General features: G+C 48.5%; 1 protein-coding gene across 1 annotated transcript in view; it reads right to left on the reverse strand.

Moving 5' to 3' along the window:
• The window catches only part of LOC105279350 (zinc finger protein rotund), a 106303-nt gene that overhangs the window by 43221 nt on the left and 38979 nt on the right, over positions 1-24103 (reverse strand). Inside the window, exon 5 of the mRNA XM_026971123.1 lies at positions 16637-16812. Coding sequence (XP_026826924.1) covers positions 16637-16812 — 176 coding nt within the window. The remainder of the gene's footprint in view (positions 1-16636; positions 16813-24103) is intronic.

Raw genomic sequence — 24103 nt, forward strand, 5'->3', positions numbered from 1 at the left:
TTTTTTAGGTGCCGGATAATTGTAGATAAGAAAGGAGAAGGGGACCGCAAACACAACGCGGTGGATCTGTTCGGTGCATCGATCGCGCCACTTTTTCGGTATGGCGCCCCTTTTTTGACGGTTCTCTTTTTTCGTCACGCGATAAAAAAAGCTTCTCGTCGTACCCGGATTACGAAGACGGAAACGCACCGCTCCCGCGATACATAAGTCTTTTTTATTCACTTCGCTTGAGAACAGGTGGAGCGAGAAAGAAAGGATGCCGCGCAAGTGCAACGAGGGTATAACGAGGGTTTTTTCATCACTTTTTGCGACTCGCCCGAACTCGATGAAATTCATCGAGGATTCGAAGCGGCACGCGACCGATGGAAAATGTGCAAAGCTACATAAGTCAAGCTTTCAGAATTTTTAAAGGCACATGTTTATTGTACACCCACTTGGTTTGCATACAGAAAATGATACGTTTCAAATTTTATTTTCTTGAAACCGCGATTTGTCACGTCGCAACTGCTCCCACGCAAATCGGAGCGCACCGCGTGCGCCTGCTCTTTATTTGGATTTATCGTCCGATTTTGAGTTCGCGCCCGTAAATCCGTCGCACATTACGCGGATTCTGATATATCCGTGCGATTGAATACGATCCCGCCGAGCGACAAGTTCGACGCGTACAAACGCGCGGCGGTCTCGTGCCTATGCCAGAAATTGCCTTAAAGAGGAACTGCCGGTTCGCTGATCCGGACCGCAAGACGAGAATGTCCCCGGGAGCCTGACCAGGTCCCAAAAGGCTTCTGGCGTGTGTCCGAGGTATCGAGCAAACGAGCAGGCAAAACAAGACGAGTGGGTGAGCAAAGGAAGAAGGTAGACCCGGCGTCGTTTGCCGTTGCTTTGATTTTCAACGGTCGGCCGGTCACAAATAGGACCCTGACAAACTTCGAAACAAGTGCAGCGCCTGCCTTAATCACGCGTTCGCCTCCGCCGTGACCTTCCCGAACCCTCCCCGTAAACCTTCTCGTCCGTTCTCTCTCCTTTTCCCCTCGTGCTAATAATGAGACGTTCACCACATCACATCAGCATCGAAATACATCATGCCGCTGTAGCGTTATGTAAGTTGACTCGACAAAAATCTTCTGTCCATCGTAATAGACGCTCGTTCTTCTGCGACTTATATCCAAGTTTTTAATTCGAATGCAAATGATAGGCGGTTTTTTTCAGAGCACAGTTGCGTAAAGTCGAGCGCAATCCGCGAGATGCATAACCATCGTCGTTGCGCAAACGTACGTACGTCGCGTCGTAACGCCGATCTTTGTCCCGATTTCTCGGACGTATGAGCCCGCAGGAGGGACGCGGTGCAGTTAAAAAGAGGCAGATGGGGAGAAAGATGAGGAATGGTCGACGTTTACGGCGGCGTTAGATCACGGATTATTCATACCCTCGGAAAATATTCGTGATGTGTCGCGACACGGGCCGTCGTTCTTGACAAGAGAGAGAGAGAGAGAGAGAGAGAGAGAGAGAGAGACACGATGAGAGCAGGCAAAAGGGCAGAAGGGTGCCGGGAGGAAGGAAGGAAGGCAAGGATGAAAGAGCGTGCCGAGTCAGAGGAGGAAACGGAGGAGGAGTGCGGCGCGGAATTTTCGATTCTTCTGAATGCGAATCGAGAGATCGCCTCGAGACGACTTTCGGGGCTCGCGCTATTGTGCCCGCTGGGGCCCGAAAACATCTGTAATCCGTTTAACCGTGCAAATTTTCCATTCAGGCCCGATTCTTTCCTGTCAAAAATCGACGTTGATTCCTTTGCCTCTCACCCTCGCCACCGTGAATTGTCCCGGAAAAACATCGATCGGCGTGCCCCGGGATCGCGATAATGCCGCGTGCGTGCGACGCGCGCACGTAATTCTACGCGAGCGGGCAGAAGGAGCAAAGCGGATTTTCCGGGCGGGGCTCGAAGCCACGTTTCCCAATAATGCTCGCAGCGTTACAGTCGAGATCCTTAATTGTCATGCGAATCATCCGTTACGAAAGCGCACGCTCTCCGGCTGACAGCTCGAGACAGGCTCGATTCTTGCGAGGACGAAGGTCCTCGCGAGGTGAACGTAATTCATTTTTTAGACTGTAAATCACGCAACAAGAAAACCGATACTTGTTTTCTTTCAGCTGTATTTTTACGCCAAGAGCAATGAGAAGCAAGTTTCAAGTTTGATCGGAGCTACAATTTATATTCGTCTATGATATTTTAATTTCAAAGCGCATTAACAGTTTTTATCGGTACATTATTTACACTCTCTCATACTTAAGTTGCATTGGAAAAATCGCGAGTGAAACGTAACGACGTCCGGAGAACGGACGGTCGAATGGAGACATTAACGTGGTCCTGCTCGTTCAGATTGACCCGCGGGGCGAGAAGGAAACCCATTATGGATCCACACCGGGTCCAGTTTCGGTTGTACCGTTAAGCAAATTTTCAATGAAATTTTTTTTCGTCGCATTGTGTTATGGCCGACCGCCAACCGACGCGCGCACGAACCAAACGGAAAAGGGAGATGAAGAAACGCGGAGAAAGGGAATACGCGTGCGCGTGTAAAAAAAACAACAGAATTCGTTACCCTGATCGGAGACCTCGGTCTTGCCGGACGTTGGACGCGGGGTCCGATCGTGGACAGGGGATTCCCCGAATCCAAGATTTCAGGAACTGGCGGAAAAACGGGGAGGGTACGATATATAGGGGAACTCGCGTCGCGAATGGAAAAAAAACGCGCAACGAGCCATGTGGCGCGTGGAAGGGAAGCTGCGAGATTTTTTTCCTCTCCTGTTTTTTTCTTACAAAAAGGGGGGACCTCGTGCGGTGCAACGGTAGGAAGAAAGATCGATTGGGGAGAGTACCAAGCGGGATGGACGGGCGGGCGGGAGAAGCAGGACGCGCGAGTAGCCCAGGATTTTAACGTTGCCCGGAAGTTCTACCTTCATAAATTTGTATCCGGGTGAAAAAAAAGAAACGTGTGGCGATGCGTCGCGATGCAACGCGACACGCGTGCTGGCGTCCTTTTGCATCCCTCCCCACGACGTTGCCGCCTGTTGGTCGTCGATTCTCGCGCGAAAACATTTGCAGGAGAAGAAGGCACGTGCGGCCGGAATAAAAGGGACAAGTGTCTGACGACCAAGGATCGCAGAAACGGAGGGCCGAGTCTCGTTGCGTTGAACGCCTCGCCCTTAACGACGGGGAACGGAAATCGTTAGGAAAAATCGGGCAGATTCGATTAGTCAGTCACTCGGACGGTCGATCGTTCGCCGAGCTTGCCGTTCCCACAAGAAGAGAACCCCCGAGGGCTCATATTTGATAAGGGGCCGCTGAACTTTTTTGTGAAACAAAATCTGACCAGATGTCGGCGGGCCCTCGAAAATCCAGGTAAAAAATATCTTCGGGTGCCGTGGCGGAGCGTATAGGTAGATCGTGTGGGAGGCTTGGTTCGTCATTAGGTCGCTAAATCAATCTGGGGGAGTCCCTTTGGATCGTTTTCACGGAGGAGTTGCGGGCAACGAGCTCGGTATCCGGTTCTCACACGATCCAGAGATGCTTAGAGAAGCGATTTCGTCATAAGAATAAAGAACCGAACCATGATAAGAGAGAGATTCGAGTATCCATATCTGCTTTAAGGCCACAATAATGCAATGACTTATTCTAATAATGACTGTCTTGATAATTATCATATCAATGATTATCATATCAATTGTCAAACAGGAAACGAAATGAGAATCATTTATATTAACGCCAATTATATTTAAAATTTGTTTTATTCTATGAACTCTTTACATCTTCGAATGATCTTTTTTGTTAAAGGGTCATCTCGCATAAAAAAGATCTTTTGTTGAAGCACGATTGCGAGTTTATTATTCCATTATACGATTTTGTACAATCTTAGTTCATGTATGAGATTCTCTTAAAATATATATATTTCTTGCAAATTCTTAATGTGGCATCACTGTCAATTATGACAAGTAATCGATATTACCGCGACCTCACCGGTCGCTATTTCTCTAAATAGCTGTAAAATAAAATGACGTGACATCAAAACTCGATTAGTCTGCCTAAAAGTAGCCCGATGATGTATGAACGAGCAGGTTGAATATAACATCGTCCTCATTGCCACATAAATTGCAGTTGGATAATGCATCGCGATAAAATTTCTTAAATTAAATGTAAAATGCATAACGATAGAAAAAAGTCCACACAATTGGTTGATCGCCGCGCTTTTGATCATACTATCTCTTTCGAATCGACTAGTGTCGATTTTGTCCATTAATTATTATACAACTCGGTTATTTGCGTAATCACTGACAATTAGATCGCAATTGTTAGCGTATTCAACATTAACTACATTGACGCGTCAAAGTTCGTCTGTATCCGACAAAATTGTGATTTACAAAGAGGGAAAATATAAACGGAACGTTATTACGATTTTACAAGGATGGGATATAAGAGCAGATCTCGATAAGATAATAATGACGCAAAGATCACAGAGTGCGAAGGAGGGCAGCGACACGAGGAAGTTGTACGATAGAAGGAACGGGTAACCGCGATGCGTGTTGTACAAGTAGGAAGAGACGCGGTCCCTTCTTCGGGGTCCAGACGTAGGGACAGGTGGCAGATTGGGGCCCTGTTCAATGGAGAGAGAGGTCGTGGGTCTCCTGTTACGCGACGAGGACGGAGAGACAGAGAGCATGGGAACCTGACTTTCGGTCGGGGGCAGCATCCCTAGAAAATGCGCCCAAAGAAGCCTCTTTCTCTCTCTTTCTCTTTCTCTCCCCTTGTCGTCCTCCCTTTCCGTCTTTGTTTCGTTCTCAACCTCTCCCTTTCTATCTATCTATCTATTCGTCTCTGTCCTTCTTGCTTTCGTGAAGCAGACAACGCTACGGCCGAACGCTCTCATTGGGTATCCCCCGTGGGGAAAGAAAATGAGGAATAGAGAGATAGAGGAGCACAGGGTGTGCGTGCACCTAACGCACATCTCGCCGGCCTCGTCGACGTGAGACGGACGTCATCAGATTTCCTGTCTCTCGGAGGATCGACGAAGGAGGGACTCATCGAGCTGCATGATACGATCTTAACAACGGCTGTTGATCGGTATAGTGTTTATGACCGTTTCCGTCTGTTCGTTACGCGGATCCACTGGCACCTCGATACGGTATTTTGTACGTATAACGTGCGAGACGACGTTATAGAATTTATGTAATATATATTTTCTGCATGGTATAACGTGGAGGATTAACGACGGAGGATGTGTCTAGAGAGTTTGCTTGATCTTGCTTCATCGCACGATACGAGTTGTTCCCCATACCAGTCAATTGAGAAACTTGATCTCCTTCTTTCGATGAACTTAGAAATTGTAAATTATAATATTAATTACGGAAATTGAATCTATAAAGTCCGAAATGAACTTTGGAATAGAAAAAAAACTCGGAAATGAAGCATTTTTCTCTCTCCTCTGAGATAGCGCATAATGGCCGGCGTCGAAATCAATAATTTGATAACGCGATCGATACGCGTATCGAGATGCATGTCAAGCGGACATTACTGCTGGCAACACTGATAACTTTGTGAAAAGTGCATATTAACTTTCCCCGCGATAAAATCGCTGAATTAGCACACTATGTAAGAACTGTTTGGAATAAATGTGAATGAACTATGTAGAGTAAAAACACACATCCGTAGAAAGTAGTCGGATCACACGCGGAAACCAGTAGCGACCGGAATGCATGTGCTCGCACGATTTATCGGTCGCGAATCGATAAATTGCGTGTGCGCGCGGCCCAACGCCCCACGTTTTCAAGAAATCCGCGTTGTCATTAAGAAGTTTTACGATGCCTTGCCCGGCCGCGTAATTCCTGCCGTCTCTTTTCGCTCTCCATCCATTGTAAACGATATTTTGTATTCGAGGGAGACTAATTACAACTAGTTCCCGGTAATAATTAACGTAAACTCGCGGTCGTAAACTTAAATGGGGCAGAGCAGCTCTCTAATTAATTCCGTAACATCGTCCCGGCTCGCGGAAAGGAGCTTCATTAAGGACTGTTAAATTTAAGCGCGAGGCGACTTTAAAATCAAACGGCGAGAAGAAGCCGCGCAACGAGCGCGTACGCGTACGTGTGGTTGACATGCCGGTCTGATTGTAATCGCGGAATGAAGACATGAATTCCAAAGCGAGGTAGCAGCTAACATCTCGAGGATGTTGGAAGGATGGAAGAATTGTAGAATATTGCAATTTGATTATCATACAATTCGACATCATGAAGCAAATTGCAACAAAATGCAAGATATTCTCATCCTCTCTCTTGAGGGATATAATATTAACAACTCCAAGTTAAGCTTTTTCCTCTCCCGAAAAAGCGTGTCGCTGCGTTCTAAATGATCCTGCGCTTTTGTCTTGCCGCTTAATGGAAAAGCTCTCTTCGGTTCTCGTACGTATGAAAGCGGGTCACTCCACTTTTTCGACCTCGTCGCTTTTCCGGCGTGTCGTTTCCTCCCTTTCCCTCCTCTCGGAAACGGGTCACGATCGCCGCGATCGCCAATCGTACCGATATCCTCGTTCAGTCCTTAAGGCTTTCCGGTCCGCGTCAGAACTCGTCTCGTGTACCTACTGCCGTACGGCGCGAGAACAGGAAGAAGGAGAAAAGGAAGGAGAAAGAGAGAGAGACCGCGCGTGTGAGAGAGAGAAACAGAGAAAGAGAGAAAGAGAGAGAGAGAGGCTGGTACACCCCGGCCCAGAACGGCGCGGAGCGATAAAGTACGGCGGATAATTAATTTTATAGCTACTCAATTTCCGAGGGAATCGGCTACCGGAGGCCGCGGGGCCCATTTTCGTTAGTCGCGCCAACAAAAAAGCGGATAAGGCGGGGGAGGGGAAGACGGCGAGGGGGAGGCGGGAGGACGAGGGAGCGTGAGTTCGAAAAAAAGACGGAAAGGAAAGAGAGACGAAAGAGAAGAGATCGAGCGCGGATAGAGAACCAACGAGAGGATGTTGGGCTCCTGCGGGAGAGAGAAGGAAAAGAATAGAGACGGGGAGCGAGAATGAGAGAGACGGTCGAGACGGTAAACGGGAAGAGGAGCATCGACAGGGAGGAGAGGTGGACAAGAGGGAGGAGGAGGAGCATATCGGACAGGGAGAGAAAATATTCAGTCGGTGATGAGGCCCCGGCCACAGATTTACGACCGGCAGCCTCCGCGAGCACCACTTCGTTTCGTCTTGTTTACTTCTCTTTTCTTGCTCTCTCTTTTTCTTTATGCATCTCCTCCCGTTCTCCCTATATCCCGCCCTTCCTATCCCGCGTACCCTCGTCGTCCGGCCGCGGCTGCCCTTTTCCCATTTCTGCGCGGTCACCACCCCATCTACGGTCACTTTTCATCCCATTCACACCAGATCTGGATAGGTCGCGCACGTGAAAACCGCCACGCGACCGATGCGTTTCCGCGAGACAATAACCATTGCCGCGGTCCGTTCATCAAAGTGCTCGAGAGTCTATGCGATTCGTCTCGATTCGCTCTGACACGCGGCATCAGCATTCCAGTGATACGCGACGGAAATCTCCGATCGTTCCCGTGCTTAAGCATTTGATTGATCACTCCGGATAACGTTGATACATGACGCACGTTAGTCGAACGTGTCGTAATTGAATTATCATCGAAACATATCGTGAGAGTAATTAATCGCGTGACGAGCAATGAATATGCGTTACAAGTCGCGAGGCATCTCCACTCGATTCTCTTGCACGCAAAGAAAAATGTTTTCCTTGTCGACATCTATATTCTATATCGTATGTCTTGCGAATACAAATGCGACGAAATGTCGCAAGACTGGTGGTGTCGCATCGAAAAGTCAAGGCTAAGAACCGCTCGAAATTTTTGTCTGGACATTGCGAAACGAATTAATAAAAAATCGACGAGAGAGCCCGAACTTGGGTTCCAAGTTCCTCTTCGATCTAGTTCCGATCGCACGGTAGAACATGACGCGAGCAAGTGTGAAAAGGAGTGAAAAGAGTTAGTCGCCGACAAAAAATAATTTACCGGGAGAAACCGAGTAGCTTGCACTTTCGTCACAGATCTCGCCAAGACGAAATAACCGATGAGGGAACCATCGGAAGGACGGAGAGAAAAGAAAAGATGGTGAATCGAGTCAAATAGTTACGGTCCCTTAGTTACACGCAGGTCAGATGAGGGAAGGAAGGAGAGATATATATATTGAATGCACGAGAGAGCTAAAGAGAAAGGGAGAGGGCGGGAGAAGAGGCGGATGAACCGGGGCCCGAGGGACTGAAAAAAAAGAGAAAGAGAACCGATATGGAGGCACTTTAATCGCCTTTCCAGCGATCACGTGATCACTCCGGCGATCACTCGGCTATAGGTAATTGCAAGTAAATTCGAATTGTCACGCATTATCACCGGTGGCCCCTCGAGATATCTGGACACGGTAGCGCCGTGGTTCTCAATCTGGACTCTCGATGCGATCCGATCACGTTGAGTGAAGCTGCGACGTCGGTTTCACGTGTCCGATCGGAACTGCGACGATTGCAAAACTGTCGTCCCCGCTTTTTGTCGTCCTGCGGATTACGCACGCGAACAGACGTCACTGGTGACATTTTGCATTAATCGCAGTCAACGTTCCACATTAATTCCTCCTGTTTAACGTCAAGATGCATGCGCGCCCGGTGGGAATTACGAATCTTGTAAATCGTGAATCGAATCCACCTCGAAGCCACCGCGAAGGTTTGGAGTCTTCTAGTCCCTCGCTGTGATAAGGGTTCCAGGATCGACTTGGCGATGTTGGATCGACTTGACGCTTCGGGAACGATCGAACCCCTCGTCCCGAATCAAGGAATCTATCGTGCCTCTTATAATCCAGGCTCATTCAGGGAAGAAAGGGCACGTCTGTCAGGACACGTCGACGGACGTATGGACGATGGACGGACAGACGGTTACATAACTCCACTAGTGGAGAGACGAAGGATCGAAGACCGCGAAGGAAGAGGTGTATTGTGCCAGCACATAAGGGACGACGCGCTTAGGAACGGCCGGGAGGCAGGGGTGGAGGGTTTGGATTTGAAAATTTAGTACATAGACAGTAAATGGGGTATCATGTTCAGTCTAAGGCTTAAGGACTTTTGTTTGGCGTGGGAGGCTACCGCGCGCGCTGCCCCATGCGTTCTCTTTCAGTTTCCCTCCGCATCACAGTCGCTCCAGTCCTCTTGATCCGGCCGAATTCTCGGCTCAACCTGCTTTCATTCATCGGCAGTTTTCGTTTTCGTTCGAATCCATCCGTGGCGCGATCCTTACATCCGAGCTCGCGAGCGCTGGATTTTTATTGTGCGCTTCTTATTTATCGATTAACTCGAGGCGTACTTCGTTACGCAACGATAATCTTATTTATTTCTTGCCGGTCTGGATAATAACGAAATAACGAAATGGAACGAAACTAACGAGGATCAATGAATCGCCGGTGAATTTACGCGACAGTGATTTCCTCCAGCGATTTCTTACGGAAGGGCTGATTCCGCTCGATGCTCGTCGTGGGGAGGAATCTCTGAGGGAATTCGCGGGGTTCATGCGACACCGCATTGTGCGTCGCACGATACGCATCTCTCATCGCGCCGTAATGAATAAGACGAGTTTGCCGGTAGCTCCGTGCGATCTCTCGTCTCAATTAAATCCGCTTACCGGGCTTAGATTACGATACGATAACGGGCGCCGCGCGGCGTAACGCGGCGCGGCGTCCGCCCGCTCGCTTCGTTACATTCGCGACGAGCGCGCAGCCTTGAGAAGACTCTCACGAATTTCGATCGGCGTTAGATCTAACGAGCCGATGTTTTTGAGACGAGACGAGACGAGACGAGACGAACCGGTGCGTTTCTTCGTCTTCTTCCGATTCCCTCCTCCTCCTTTCCCTCCCGCGGTCGTTTCTGGTCCGACCTACTACTACTAGCCGTGCGGTGAGGGGACGCTGCCCACAAAGAGCATAAAAAAAATTGAGTGGAAAAAATGACGGGCCTCTCGCTACCGTGGTGCGTGATCAGGTGAGGAGGAGACCCCCTTACCGATGTGCACGCACACCGCGCCGCTCTCTCAATAATGTCCGCGCGCGAGCGCGCGCCCGTACACCTTCTCATCATCGTCATCATCGTCGTCGTCGTGCGTGTGCCTTGAGGAAGAGGCAGAGGGAACGATAGAGAGAAGGAGAGAGAAAGGAAGAGACGGAGCGCACGCGGCCACTGCGAGAACGAGAAGAATGGACCTTGCCCGGGACTATGTGCGCGCCTTGCGAAATCATCGCTCGAATCGCACGTCTCATCGCACGATATCACCTCCGTAAACGTTGCCTCCCGTTAACGGGAGACCCGACGAGAGAATTGCCAGGTCCGGGCTGACCGCGCACGTACGCTTCATATAAGAAGAATTCGATGTTCACCATAAAAAAAAAGAAGGAAAAGAAATAACTGAGTGTACATGCATCGAATCATCTTGAAGACACAGAGAGAACTTCGGATCAGCATTCAACATCAAGAAGAGCCGGACTTTTCTCGTCGAAGCGAGGTTCACGGAAACACAACGCAAATACTGCGCCGGATCCAGCGGAAATGGCTAAACAGATATCGACTTCCGGCCCGCGGAAGCGACGTCTCGCGTGAGTTAGCGCGGCCGAGTTCCTGGATGATCGTGAATCGATTCCTAGATCCACGGCCGATATTATTCCACGAATGATTTCCGTGGCGCGGTTAACTAGATCCGTGTTGCGGTTTTCCGGCGTTCAGACGCGGACGGGGATGCTGGAGAACGGAGGCCTCACGGAGCTCGGCCTCAGATATCGATCGGCCGAAGTGGACGATGATGATGCCTGGCAGGAACCGAGGAGTACGGGGCAAATTGGAGGAAATACCGTGGATAAGGAAAAGAGAGAAAGAGAAAGAAGAGGAGAGAGAGGGACTAGATGAAGGGAAACGGGGAGAAGTTGCGTGAACGCGACGAACAGAATGAACGGGAAGGACGAGAGCAGATGGAAGAAGAAGAAGAGATCGAGCATGAAGAGGAGAAGGAAGATCGAGGAAGATCACGGTGTATCGGTGGAGATGTAGGTAGACGCGAGGAGAGGAGAGGAAGAGCGCTACGTCGAGGCGCTCGAACCGCTGAGGTGAAACGAAATGTTAATGGAAGGTAGAGAACAGCCGGGCATCGACGTGATGTCGGGTGAAGGAGCGGAGAGACATCGACGACGGTGGATGAAGCACGACGAAACGGAACAGCGTCCTCGCGAGTCCGCGAATCGGCGCCGCGGAGCCGCGTAACGCGTGAAAGGTAAAAGGAAAGCAGCGAGGGCCGGACGAACGAAAACCGCTAATTTCGCTGGCACGGTTTGTGAAATTGCTGACGGAAAGTCGCCGAGGCGATGAGAGGCTGCACCTGGACGGACACCTCGACTGATAAGCGGCCAGATGCGTTACGCAACGCGTAAGAGACACGGAATTAGGAGGACGACGAGGAAGAAAACGACGATAGGAGTACGAGCGATCCAATTCTGGACGCGATGAATCGGCGACACGCACCTAGGGCGAGGAGGGATGGCCTCAATTTGCGGGCCGAGGGGCCTTAATGAAGTAAGGAAAGGGAGACCAAGAGAAACGCGATGATAAAGGAAGAAGCGCGGGACATTAGCGGCAAAATAAGAGGGTTACATAGCGAGAGGAACGTCGCGGGGAGCTGAAGTCGGACGAAGAAGGACGAGGCCGCGCGCGCCGAGGTCGACACGGAGGAAAAGAAGAGGAGCAGAGCAAGGGGTTCTGCACGGAGCGATGAGAGGAGCGCGGAAGGCGGCGAGGTAAGGGCGCGGGGGGAAGGACGGGAGGACCGAGGCAGGATGCTGTGCCGTCACGGTACACTAGCCTCCGGACTTGAATCCCGAGCCCTCCGGCTACGGAGGTGCATAGCTTCATTCAGGAGAGAGACGGTCACCTTTTTCGTTTTCCTCCTCGTTCGCTTCCTTTCTCTCTCCCTCTATCTTGCTGCCGCCTCATTCTCGTCTTATTTCTTCTCGTGGCCGCGCGTCACGCCGCCGCGAGATCATGTATCCCTTCTCGGTGGTGAAATGTTCGATAAGGAAGAACAGTAGCGACCGCGCACGGCGATGGCGATCGTCACGTGTAAAGTGTCGTAAAGCAACGATGAACCAAAAACGCTAAAATTTCGACTTCAAAAACAATTCCCTGTCTCGTGAAGATTCTAAATTTTGAGATCCTAGAGACGAACACGTCCCGCCGGTTCCGCGCGAAGAATGTTGAAAGTTCGGCCTGAAAGGAAGACCAAACGAGACGAGAAGAGAGGTCAACGTCGCGGGGCGACAACGAACTCGATTAATCGTAGAAGACATTAGTGAAACGAGCGTGACAGCACCGTTGCGCGAGATGAAGCATAATTCCACTTCCTGCCTCAGTAAGGGGAGGGGGCGTGGTGATTGCGGCAATTTATGGATTCTTGAATTCTTATTCTGCCATTCCAAATCGAATTCATACCCTCTGCCCCCGATTTCTCCCCTGAGCTTCCTGTTCCCACAGATGGGTCGATTGTAGGCATTTCGGTCGATGCGTTGTGACAATCACGAATAAATTTGTTAGCAACGCGTCTTCGCGCGCAAGCACGCGAGTAAGCGTACGGGAAACACGCCCATTATGTGTCCGCGGTGTTAGAATCGTTCGAATTACTTGCATCGTGAACGAATTGATTTATGGTTCGGAATTATGAATGTAACAGAGCCACGCGATTATAAGTTCCACGATTTTCGTTCCACTTCCTTGAGCCGCTGCTCAATAATTAGGATTACATCGCGAGGACTGCTATTATACAGATGTTGCCGTTCTGTAATTACGTAGCGCCATGTAATTATCCTCATATATTTGTTACATACTTTCTAATGTCTGTTCTCCCTGGGAAATGTATCGTAAACGCGAGCAAAATATTTTCATTGTGTGTAATTATATTAATAATATAATAGTAATATTAATAATCATTTTGATAACTGTAAATACCACGCACTCCTTTTTCTCATCGTCTTTCTCCCTTCCTCGTTTCTCTGGTCCTTTGAATCTTTTCTCTCATTCCTTTCTCGAATTCTCTTTTCGAGAGAATTGCTCGCGTCTTGCTCCTCGAAGGGGTATCCGATAAAGAGAAACGATTATAACGAGAAACTACTACTTTGTAAGGTGCCGCACGGCCGATTAATCGCTGAGAATCTGCCGGTACCGTTGCACGAAATCTGTGTAATTTGTAAACTTTTTTACCCGCCGCAAATGTGTAATTTGATTCGATTTAATCTCCGTCTGGCCTGCCACGCCGTGCTCGAGAGCGCGTCAGCGAGCATTTATTATTGCGTAGAGGAAGGCGAAAAATAAACGCAATGATTTTTAGACCCGATTGCTTCTTGCAAAATGGGGAGATTAAAAATACAGAAAATTACACCAGAAATTATTGTGGATCAGCCTATTCAACGAAGAAAACGAGGTGACACAGCTACCGAAGTGCAGTTCGTTGAAAAGTGCAGCGCGGAAGTAGCCTGCTTGCAAAATACAATCACCAGAAGCAGAACGGACTGTGACAAGCACGGCTCTTCCGTATTTTTATATCTCTTTGGATCTACACTAAATATAACTGTTTGGACCGCTTTCGCTATACATTTAAGTGCAACTGTACACGATCGCGCGATAGCGGATCATTTGAGGCGGCAGTAAAAGCCAATGTTATAATTACGGCGCGTTATAATCGTTACCGTCGTCCGCCTAATACCGCGCTGGGCGGTAACGACCGAAAGTGACGAGTAAAGCGGGTCGCGTCGCGTACACGCGAGCTATCATTTTATTATCCGGCGTCGCCGGCCGGCAGATAAGGCCGCCGGCCGATTAAGAGTCTGGCCCCGATTAGTCATTAACGGTGGAAACGTCCTTAACGAAGCAGCAGCAGCAGGCTCGCGTTCTAACGCGGGGCTTTTAGATTTGTTCGTTTACTAATTTCGTGCACCGTGCGCTAATGAGCGGCGCGCCGCGTTGTCCGGTCCGCATCTTAACGATTATCCGCCTCCTGTCGCTCCTTCCCCGATCGCTCCTTCCGACCGACTCGCGGGAACGCCTAACGGGAATAAATCAGGCGGCACGAACAAAAAAAGGAAGCATTTTCTTGAGGAAAAAATTGCTCATTGAGATATTCTAGTTAACGGACGGCCGGACGGGTGATTGCGGGAATCCTCGCGCGGCGTCGAGCGATCCGCGACAAATTAGCCCCTTCGTGTCACATTGTACCTAACCGCTGCAGATATACACGCAATAACTGGTTTTAATCGCCGGTTTCGCGTTTTGCTCCTGTTTCCCCTCGGCGGAACGCGCGAGCGCGCGGACCGAAGCGCCGGCGCGAGCGCGCGCGATACCGGCTCGTTCCGCCGCTGACCTCCGGTGTATGATAATCCGCCCTATTCTATAACCATTCCGGTGAATATCATTAAATTTTAACGATTCGCCTTATGGAATGTCGTGTGTCGCGTCCTTCGAGCCTCCTCTCTCTTTGCATTCTCTGTCATCGTCGTCGCACGGCGTCTCGCGCAGCGTCGCTCGTGCAATTATCGCGGAAAGCGCGGAAAGCTGTAAACTTTAACAGTTGCCTCCGAACGGCTCGTAAAGCGCGCGTTAACGAATTTGCGAAACTGAAATCCATCATTGGGGATGTATAATAAATCGCGCGCAGCCGTGCGCGCACATATCGCTGTACGACGGTCACGCGGTGGATTTAATGGCATGGAGACAAGAAATTTTTCAGAGGTCGGGTCTCGTCGTAAGACCTTATTAGCGATGAATTATGCGCGTCGAAATCTTAAAGCTGCGTAAGGATATTGCATCTTTGATCAAAGTTTCAAAGTGCTCCCTCTCGAACAGACATCAATGATAGAACGATATCCCGCGCTACAAGATAGAAGCGTCTCTTTCGTCGAAGGGAATCCGATCAAATATGAAAGTTAAGGAAATCTACGGCTCGCAAAATCAATTTGTTATAGTCCCTGACTATTTCAGCGGATCCTCTGACGTTTTCGGTTTCTCCAAATCACTCAGTTTTCAGCCTCGAAAGAATGTCGTATCGCCGAGCTCGTCGAATGTCGTTTCACGTCGAACTCGTCGATCCTGCCTGTCAGCTTTTATTATATTGCAAGAATTCTTTCGTCAATAATTCAATATGCATTTATGTCAGTATTATTAACGATGAATGATTGCCTGATTAACATTTATTGAAATTAGTGTCTGTTTAGTTGCATCAAAGTCGATCAAGCCGATAATACGCGATTGCGAGCGATAGGATATCGCAACGCTGCTGGAATTCCTGCCACACCAGCAATGACAGGAAGATAGCGCGAGTACCGTTATTATCTTTTATTATATATTGCAGGCAATCTGTTTTAACGGAAATTCTTGCAGACGGGCAGTTTAAAGGATTGTCACGATTTCTTTTCGCTAAACAAACGAGCCGAGAATTACCTAAGACCAATACTGAGTAGACCCTAAAATCTGCTCGTAAATGCGCCGAAAGAAAAAAGGACGTAACGGTACAACTTCTAAAATTGTATTCTTCAGTTTTCCTTGCGCTGTTACCTGTTACAAATGCCTATGAGGAAAGACAGACATAAAAATAGGGAAAATAACGCAGTAAAGGATTAATGACGAAAGAAAGATTACAATCGCAGATTTTCGATTCGAGCGATCGATGACCTTCGCTTTTATCAGTCGCATTTGCCGACTTTTCATAATGGAAACGCCACATCGTAATCAGGCGAAGAGAAATGTGAGAAAACGCGACACCAGGAATAGCGAACGTGGCCGTAAGACAGTAGGGCGAGAAAAGGAAGGGTAAAGAAAGGGTAAAGGAAGAAAACGTGATGTCGGTAATACTGAGTATCCTTTTTTACGAGTCGCACGAGTGGGAGATGAGTCATAAATACGACTCAAGAGAGGCTGGGTCAACCATTTTCCTGTTTTTAATAGCTAATATTACCTAAAACCCCCTGCTTTACTATCTATTTCGAGAGGACAGAGTGCCTGCCGGATATTTTTGTTACAATAGCGAGACAGCCGAATAACTCTTTGTCGAGACGTTTGTGCGTGCGACGCAGCGTGACATACCTGCGTTGATCCGTGGCACCACCGTGCAACATGCAACACGTAAGGAAAGAGAAAGATCCGATAGCAAGATTAAAGCTCCATAAAATAATCTATTAAGGGTTTCCTTTCGACGAGAAAATGGAAGAAAGACCTAACGGTTAAGGAAAGGGCTACCGTATCCGTGAAAAGAAAGGATCGCTTACAGTCAGGTCGGCAATGCATCAATTTTTTACGTACGGACGCACGAGCATGCACGCGATTGCAAATCCAGCGTGACTGTTTAACGTGAGATGACGGTGTGTTTCGATGCGCTGGTTGCGCGATATTAATAGCGTCGCATATGCAACGTCAAATTGATAGTTGATCGCGCGTCGACACGTGGCAGCGTTTCTTCTGCGGAAGTCGCCGGGGAAAAAAGTGATCTAATCACCCGAGATCAGACGGAGATACAACATGGCTGGTACGATATCGCACTCACCTGCGGGCACATCTTGCACTGGTACTTCCTCGGTGGATGCGAGTGTGGACCACCGAGATGCGAGTTGAGATGCGACGGATGGGAGGGTTTCACGGTGAGAGGCTGAGGAACCACCAGCAGACTGGCGGGTGGACTTCCGCTACTCGAGCCGCCGGCGCCACGATACTGCTCGTCACCTGCAATCAATTCGCAGACATTCGAAACTGGATCAGATCGCCTTGAGAGTGACGGTGAAACGTCATCGTCGTTAGCCTCGTACTGCGCAAATTAGCCCCGTCCGCTTAAGCGCATTGGGCGGATAATAATGTTTTAATTACCGCGCTTGCGATCGATCTGCACCGATCTCGGCGCAACCCACTTCGATTACAGAGCGGATCAAGCGCTGGCTGGAAAGTGATGGCAATCATCAGCAATTCCCAGCCGCTTAATCGAACGCTAATGATACATTGAACGATATACGATTGTGCTGTGTGTGCGCGCGCGTTACGATACGCGATACATTTTACGCACGAGATATAGATTTTCCGTATCGCATTTCATGATGCACGCCGGTATTCACTGCGAATTGAAAACGCCACGCGAAACGCACCACGTGCGTTGTTGTTGCTCTCTCGGCGATAACACTCGACTATTATTAGACTAACGTTAGAGCATATAATTAATTGCAGATACGCAATTAATGAGTAATTCTCAGAGCGCCGTGCATGGCAAGTAGATCGCCAACGGAAAGTGGATTCATTCCAGCGTATTGCAATTCGAGAATTATCGGCGAGTCGCCTCGCCTGCGTTTGCCGCGACACATAAATGACACTCGACAATCAAGACCTGTGCATACGATAAATGCAATAATGCTGTCCACTGCGTCCGCATCCCACGAAGACATTTTGCGACACGCAGTTCGTCGATCCCGCTCGAATCTCACGAGCGCAATGTGGCCGAATCGCACAATTGATCGTACGATACGACAGATTTTTTAAATATCATTGAGAGACTGGATTGTTGAATACTGGCGCACCGGACAGCATTAACGCACCTGATTGCACGTAAAAGCGCACGCACAGATTTGCGCACGCACACACGTAACACCGAGAAAGAAGCACACGGACAATCGAGCGGTCGGCCGCTGACGCAACTTGTCGGTGTGCAAGGGGCAAGGATCCTGCGGGTTGCAAGGACGAGCGATCCTGCGTTACGAGTGCCTGTCATTACAGCCGAGTTCTCAATATCGACGCGAGTCGAGCCGACAGGTTGTGCGTTAGCTATATCATCATCGAGCGCGATATTCCGCTGCTATTCCGGTTACTTAACGCATTAACCGTCCAGCGAATTTTGCACGTTCTCCATCGTCCATGTTACGATGAAATTTTATTTTTGCTATCGAGTAACTGGAGGAGAGCGTTATGAAACAGAAGACGTTTAATTACAAGCATTTATATATTTAAGCGTTTAATTAGTCAGTACACTCTTTATCGTACATTGTCATGGATAGCATTTATGTTATGCAGAATTTCGCAAGCGTCGCGGTTTCATCGTATATCGTTCAATTAATCCGAGATAGCGTCGGTCACCGATGCGCTCCCCATGACGGCCAATGTATTAAATGCCTGGTGGTCCATCGCAAGCTGCAGAGATCCAGCGATGCGATTCTTTCGGCGCGCGGGTTCCATTCGCAATCTCCAAGTCCCGTTCGTTCTATCGAGATGACTTTCTCGGCGGATCGACGGATAATAAATATCTCGAACGTGCGGGCAATCTACACGCCCCTCTCGGATATTGGCAGCGGAGAGAGAGACATGAATTGTAGGGACTCTGGCAACCACGGAAAGAAATTACCCGCTGCTTTATTTCACGCGAACGAGTGACTGCCTTCGAGTGCTTTCGCGATCCGCTCGCGTTATCAACGTTCTCCAGAAAGATGCACATTAAATTGTTAAATCAGAGTTAGCGCATTCTATTTCAAGTGTTCGCCACGGCTGCATTTTACGCAATCGATCGCTGGCAGTAAGTATCATCGAGGTGTAATTAGACTTTACCAGGATTTTTGCTGACGCACGATACCTCCTCGCCCCGCCACGGCTTGTTTCAATGTTCGATCTTCTTGAATTATATGTTTAATATCGATCGAGCGCCACGCGAATCCCACTTTTTTCTTGTTCTTTTTTCTTTCTTTTTTTTCTACGCGCACGCGAACATCCTCCTCGCTGAATTGGTTTCTCGGGAAAGTCAGCGTGCCAGCGGCAAAAAAACCGACCGGAAGCGTTCGCGGCATTAAATGGAGAGGAAGTTGTAATAAATTACGTACTTGATCTGTTTCCTGCCAATAATAGAAAAGTTATCGCGCGACCTTGGGTGGCGTGCAAACGCCTCAAAAGTAACGCCTCTCACTCCGTCTACGGTCTAAGCGATTTTACGACGCGATCGTCGATACGCAGTCTGTAATATGATTCTTCAATTCCGTCGTTGTGCGTCGTGAGGCCGAGTGAAATACGATTTTCGTACTCACTTTTATGAAGCGTCGCGCAAACTTCCAAAGAGAAAGAAAAAAATACAGACAAAGAAGAAAAAAAGGAAGAACCTAATGACTCGCACTGCCATTAATGACTTCATAATTTATTAATAGCTCCTTTATTGCTCTTCACGCGCTCGCGCGCGCGCGCACGACGCTATTACCGCTCGCGCTCGCGCATCCACGCTCGTTAAGTTCAGTTCAGAAGCGAGGACCCTTCTCTTACAAGGACGGGGCATCCTGTGACTTTTACGACAATGCGAGAACGTGTTCGGTGAAGTGCGCGTAGGCGGCTAGAAGAGACGCGCATCTCTCTAAACGTGCATAGCGCGAGAACGCGGCCTACGCGCGGTGATCTTGCTCGAATCGATGTTGGTGGACGCGCGCACGTAAAAGAGATTCTTGTGACTGTCCATGCGCACTGCACATGACATGTATAAGCGGGTTTACGTACTAAATAGTATAATAAATAAATATTTAAATAAAATTAAAAAATAGATCATTTGATACACTTTAAAATATAAAGCGAAATGCAGTTGCGGAATGTGATATTCATTTTTCCTCGACGATAATCAATGACGAAGCAACGGATAATCGCCATTGAATGCGATTTGCTCGACAATTTATCTCAGCGTTTCATATTCCGAATTATTAAACCTGCCACAGCGATCTAGTAATTTAGATCAGAGCGAGAATCATCGTCCGCGTTAGGATTAAAGCAATCGTTGGAGATTGTTGCGACATTATGTGAATCGCGGGATCAGGTACACAAGCATAATATCGAGCGCAGCATCAAAGTTCAAGGCACGAACGTACGACATGCAATTCTTTAACGACGCGACGCGACTTGGATGTTCGAAACGGCGGTTTTATGCCGCCGTGTTACGTAACGGGTTAAAACTTTATCGAATTAGCGCAATTTGCGACTCTTTTTTTTTTTTAATAGCCCGAATGTGTCGCGCGAATACTGTCACCTGAATTCCTTCTGACCGATATTACGCAGCCTTCCTTTTCGCCTAATTGCGCGAAACGGGCGCATGGCGTTACGCAAACGCTACCGATATCGATAAGAGCACGAGCCTGCCACGAAACCCTTAATCAGACACGTGAGACAGGTGGGAACGGTGCCATTTCCGAAACGAGTTTAACGAAGCGGGCTTCATTCGCCGCTGCTGTTACGGATTTATCATTTATTTCGGCGTGCAAATCTCACGCACGCAAATCTGCGAGCCGAGGTTACGAACGGCGCGTGATGTCGTATCAAAATTATTCCCTGTGATTTACACGCGGCGATTATACGGCGTTTCAGATCTCGTTTCCGATTTAGTTTCCGATCGTCGGGATACTTGGCGTTGTTGGCGAAATCTTAATTACACGTGCATTATTTCGATCTCGTTACGACACGTCGGCGACTTTCGTCACGCGATTCGCGCTGCTCGCGCGGATTATTTATTAACTTCGCACCGGCGCAGTAACTGAAAATTTACAACGCCTGTCGCTGTTAATCGAGTTCCGGGAAACGCGGGAATAAAACCAGAGAGACCCGAGATAATGATTGAACGTCACTTCAGATTCGGACCGCGCTCAGATTCGTTTCCTCGTATGGATTTCTGCAAATCACGTCTCCTCCATTGCCGCGAATGTGTCCGTATCTACATGTACATACCGTGTTATACGCGCGTGTTCTTTTCGCCTAATCGACCTGATCTCGGAACGCGCGCGAGATTACGTATGTACGTACGCGCGTATGTACATACGTAACGTTCTCCTCGCGGCATAACTAATTGATCTTTCCAGCGCGCTTGAACCCGATAATTATCATTTACATACGTGATCCCGTGTGTGCCCGCGCTCGCGCACTCGCACTCGCGAGAGTCACGATACTCTTTGGCCGTATAATGCCGGACGAAGAGGCCACCGCCTCTCCTTCGACTGCCGCCAGTCGGCACACATTACGGCGCAATCGGGAAAAACGCTAGAGAGAGAAAGAAAGAATATGAAAGAGAGGAAGAGAGAGAGAGAGAGAGAGAGAGAGAGAGAGAGGACTCGCACGCGTAGGCCTCTCTCGCATGCAGGTAGCGCGGAATAAAACGCGCTGCTACCTGTTTGCAGAAGCCAGAACGAGCGCATGAAAATAAGGATAAAAGTGAAAATCTAAATGGAACTGGTGGACGTGGAGACGACGAAGGCTGCCAGCGAGTGTTCACGGCGGCTTCGTGCTCGTTCGCGGAAATCTACCACCCTTCGTAATCCATATAATCTGCGCGATCCTTTATAACGTTTCGCCGAGATGTGATCTGCTCTCCCGTCCTCGAGCGCTCGTTGCGATTTTTATTTTTTCTTTACGCTCACGGCGGTGTTGTTCGCCATTGTCTCGCGCGTCTCGTTGCATCACGCGATGCAAGATGACGCGAGTCCGGAATCGTTGATCTTCAACGGGAATAAAGCTCGGCGAGATCGCGCCGGATAACGAGTCGAATAAAATTGTATCTCTGAAACAAGAAATAACGTGTCATATTAAATCGTGTTGCCTCCGCGAACGCAGTTGCTCCAGTAAAGAAGTCGCCTCCGAGGAGACGACGTGGAGCCGTCGCGTGAACTCGATTTTATTAATACGCAGGTGCAGTAAATTTCTGATGAATCTGTTGTCCTCTTTTGCATCTGTTAGTGCTTGGCGAGTCCGCGTATTCGGTGCATCCGTCATGTCAAAGCGATATGAGCGCTGCGAGATCAACATATTTTTCGCGATCGGCATTGCGAGCGCGATAATAATATATTTTCGCGGGACGTTCGCGCGCATCCCCCCGTCCTCCAATTCCCCGGTACGCCAGCGTTATTTTTCGCACACGTGGTCCAGCTTGGCTGCTGACGGAACGGGGCGCTTAAACCGTCTCTCTCCGGTTTTCCATTCTACGTGCCACCGACACGTGCACACACATACGCGCGCTCGCGCGTCGTGACGAGAGCGTTAATGACGTATGACGCCACACACCTCCCGGCGTTATTTGCGGTGCGTAATTTTAATAGAATTATCGCGTCTCTTTCGGCACCTACGCGAATAAAATTCCCGCGTCTCGCGTTTCACCATTTTCGGATTAACTTGACTAACGCGCGTCGCGCCGCTGCACGTGTCCCGCTTCGCTCTTTCACGGAATCGTGCCTTCTCTCTCGATCTCTCTCTTTCTGTCTTTCCTGCAATTTAATGCATAATGTGCGTTCTATGTAAGGCCCTCGTTACATTTGGTATACGCGTAGCGGGTGAAATCTATCGCGTAGTAATTTACGTAACAACGTAAGCGCGTTTCTGCTAACGAACTACTTGCCACGAGGTGGATAATAAGACAAATTACGTGGAGTAAGTTTGCGATAGCCAAAAGGCTTGCTAAAATATTCATCGGAACTTTGCACAGCAGCGATATTTTTGTTATGCAGTGGTCTTTGATTTAACGTATTTTTGCGTCACGTCATGATTGAGCGGGAACGAATTATCAATTCAGATCCATTCGAATTAGATTCTCCGGACAATTGACGAGTGTCTTTGGATGCAAAGAGCATTAATTATTCGCAAATGATAACAGTTATAATTTATAAGTTTATAATGAATTTAGTGAAACCATAATTAACGACATTATAAGAACAGGAGGCTATAGGAAAGAAAAATCGGCAAAAAATACAGCGCGCTTTTAAATGTGACAAAGAGTCGAAATTGTAGAAATAGTCTGACCGGTCCTCTCTCATTCCGCGCCCGGCTTGCGGGAAGTGCGGTTAATAATAATCGTGGGAGCGCGGCAATTATATCCATTGTAACACATTTAATTGTTTACCAGCTGTGTCATACCTCGTGTGACGCAGGAATTCAACGAGCCTCGACAGATCGGCCCCGTGCCGACAGACCAGTAAAGCGAAAAGTCGGATAAAGATCTTTGATAATACGCGCGATGACAAAGCACGAATGCACGCGAACGAGCGATACACATCGAGCAAATTACATCAAGCTACATAAATTCATATTTACATTATATTTTCAAGTCTCGTAATTACATTTAATTACACATGTTTAAATCGCAATTATATGTTTAAAACGCGTGTAATTCGTCTCTGAAAATCTCATCGGGCCAGAATTTGTTAAATAAAATCTCACAAAATTATCCATCTTTCAGTTGGCTCCAGCGTAACACTACGAAATATTAATACGATGATAACGCGATAATATCTCGGCGTACGTGTCTGCCGTGTTTGCTCCTCGCGTTTCGAAATTCCTTCAAAACTGCGAAACATTGAAGGCCACGACGAAAGATTTCTTTTGACGGCCAAAATAAAAAATGCAAATTCGAATGGCTCAAATCCACGTGTTATTGCGCTTGACTCATTCGTGGGGTCTTAACCGCGACAATCGTAAGTGCACGAACGCCGTGTCGTGGCCTGCACTTGTCTCCCAGTTCTTCATGAATATTCACTGTGCTCGCGCGATCGTCGCAGATCGATCCTGACGTCACGCCTGGAGTCGATAGGATCAAGGATCCTGCCTCCGCTCTCTGCATCAATATTGCAGCACCGCGTCGCGCGGCGCGATGCATCCCCACGTTCTTTCGGCTCGTTTCGCTCGGTCCCCACCCGTGATCTCGTCGTGAGTTAGCAATACGTCGAATTTCGCAGCCATATTTCATATTTCTATCGGCCGGATAGACTTATAAAAAATAGAAGAGAGGAATAGAGAGAGGGACAGAGAGAAAGAGAGAGACGGAGGAAGGAAAAAGTAGTATCATGCGAAATACAGCAGATCAAAACGCTCGCGCGCGGATGCATCCGTCGTGTGTGTGCACGCGCTCATTACATATGCAATATATACGCGTACGCCCACGTCCATTATTTATATTTACACGTACATCCGTGCACGCGTATTCGGAATTATTTGAGTGCGCGCGAGAACGCGGTTTCATATACGTAGTGGACGTTAATGT

The sequence above is a fragment of the Ooceraea biroi genome, chromosome 1 (genome assembly GCF_003672135.1).
Source record: "Ooceraea biroi isolate clonal line C1 chromosome 1, Obir_v5.4, whole genome shotgun sequence".
In the NCBI taxonomy this organism is placed as follows: domain Eukaryota; kingdom Metazoa; phylum Arthropoda; class Insecta; order Hymenoptera; family Formicidae; genus Ooceraea; species Ooceraea biroi.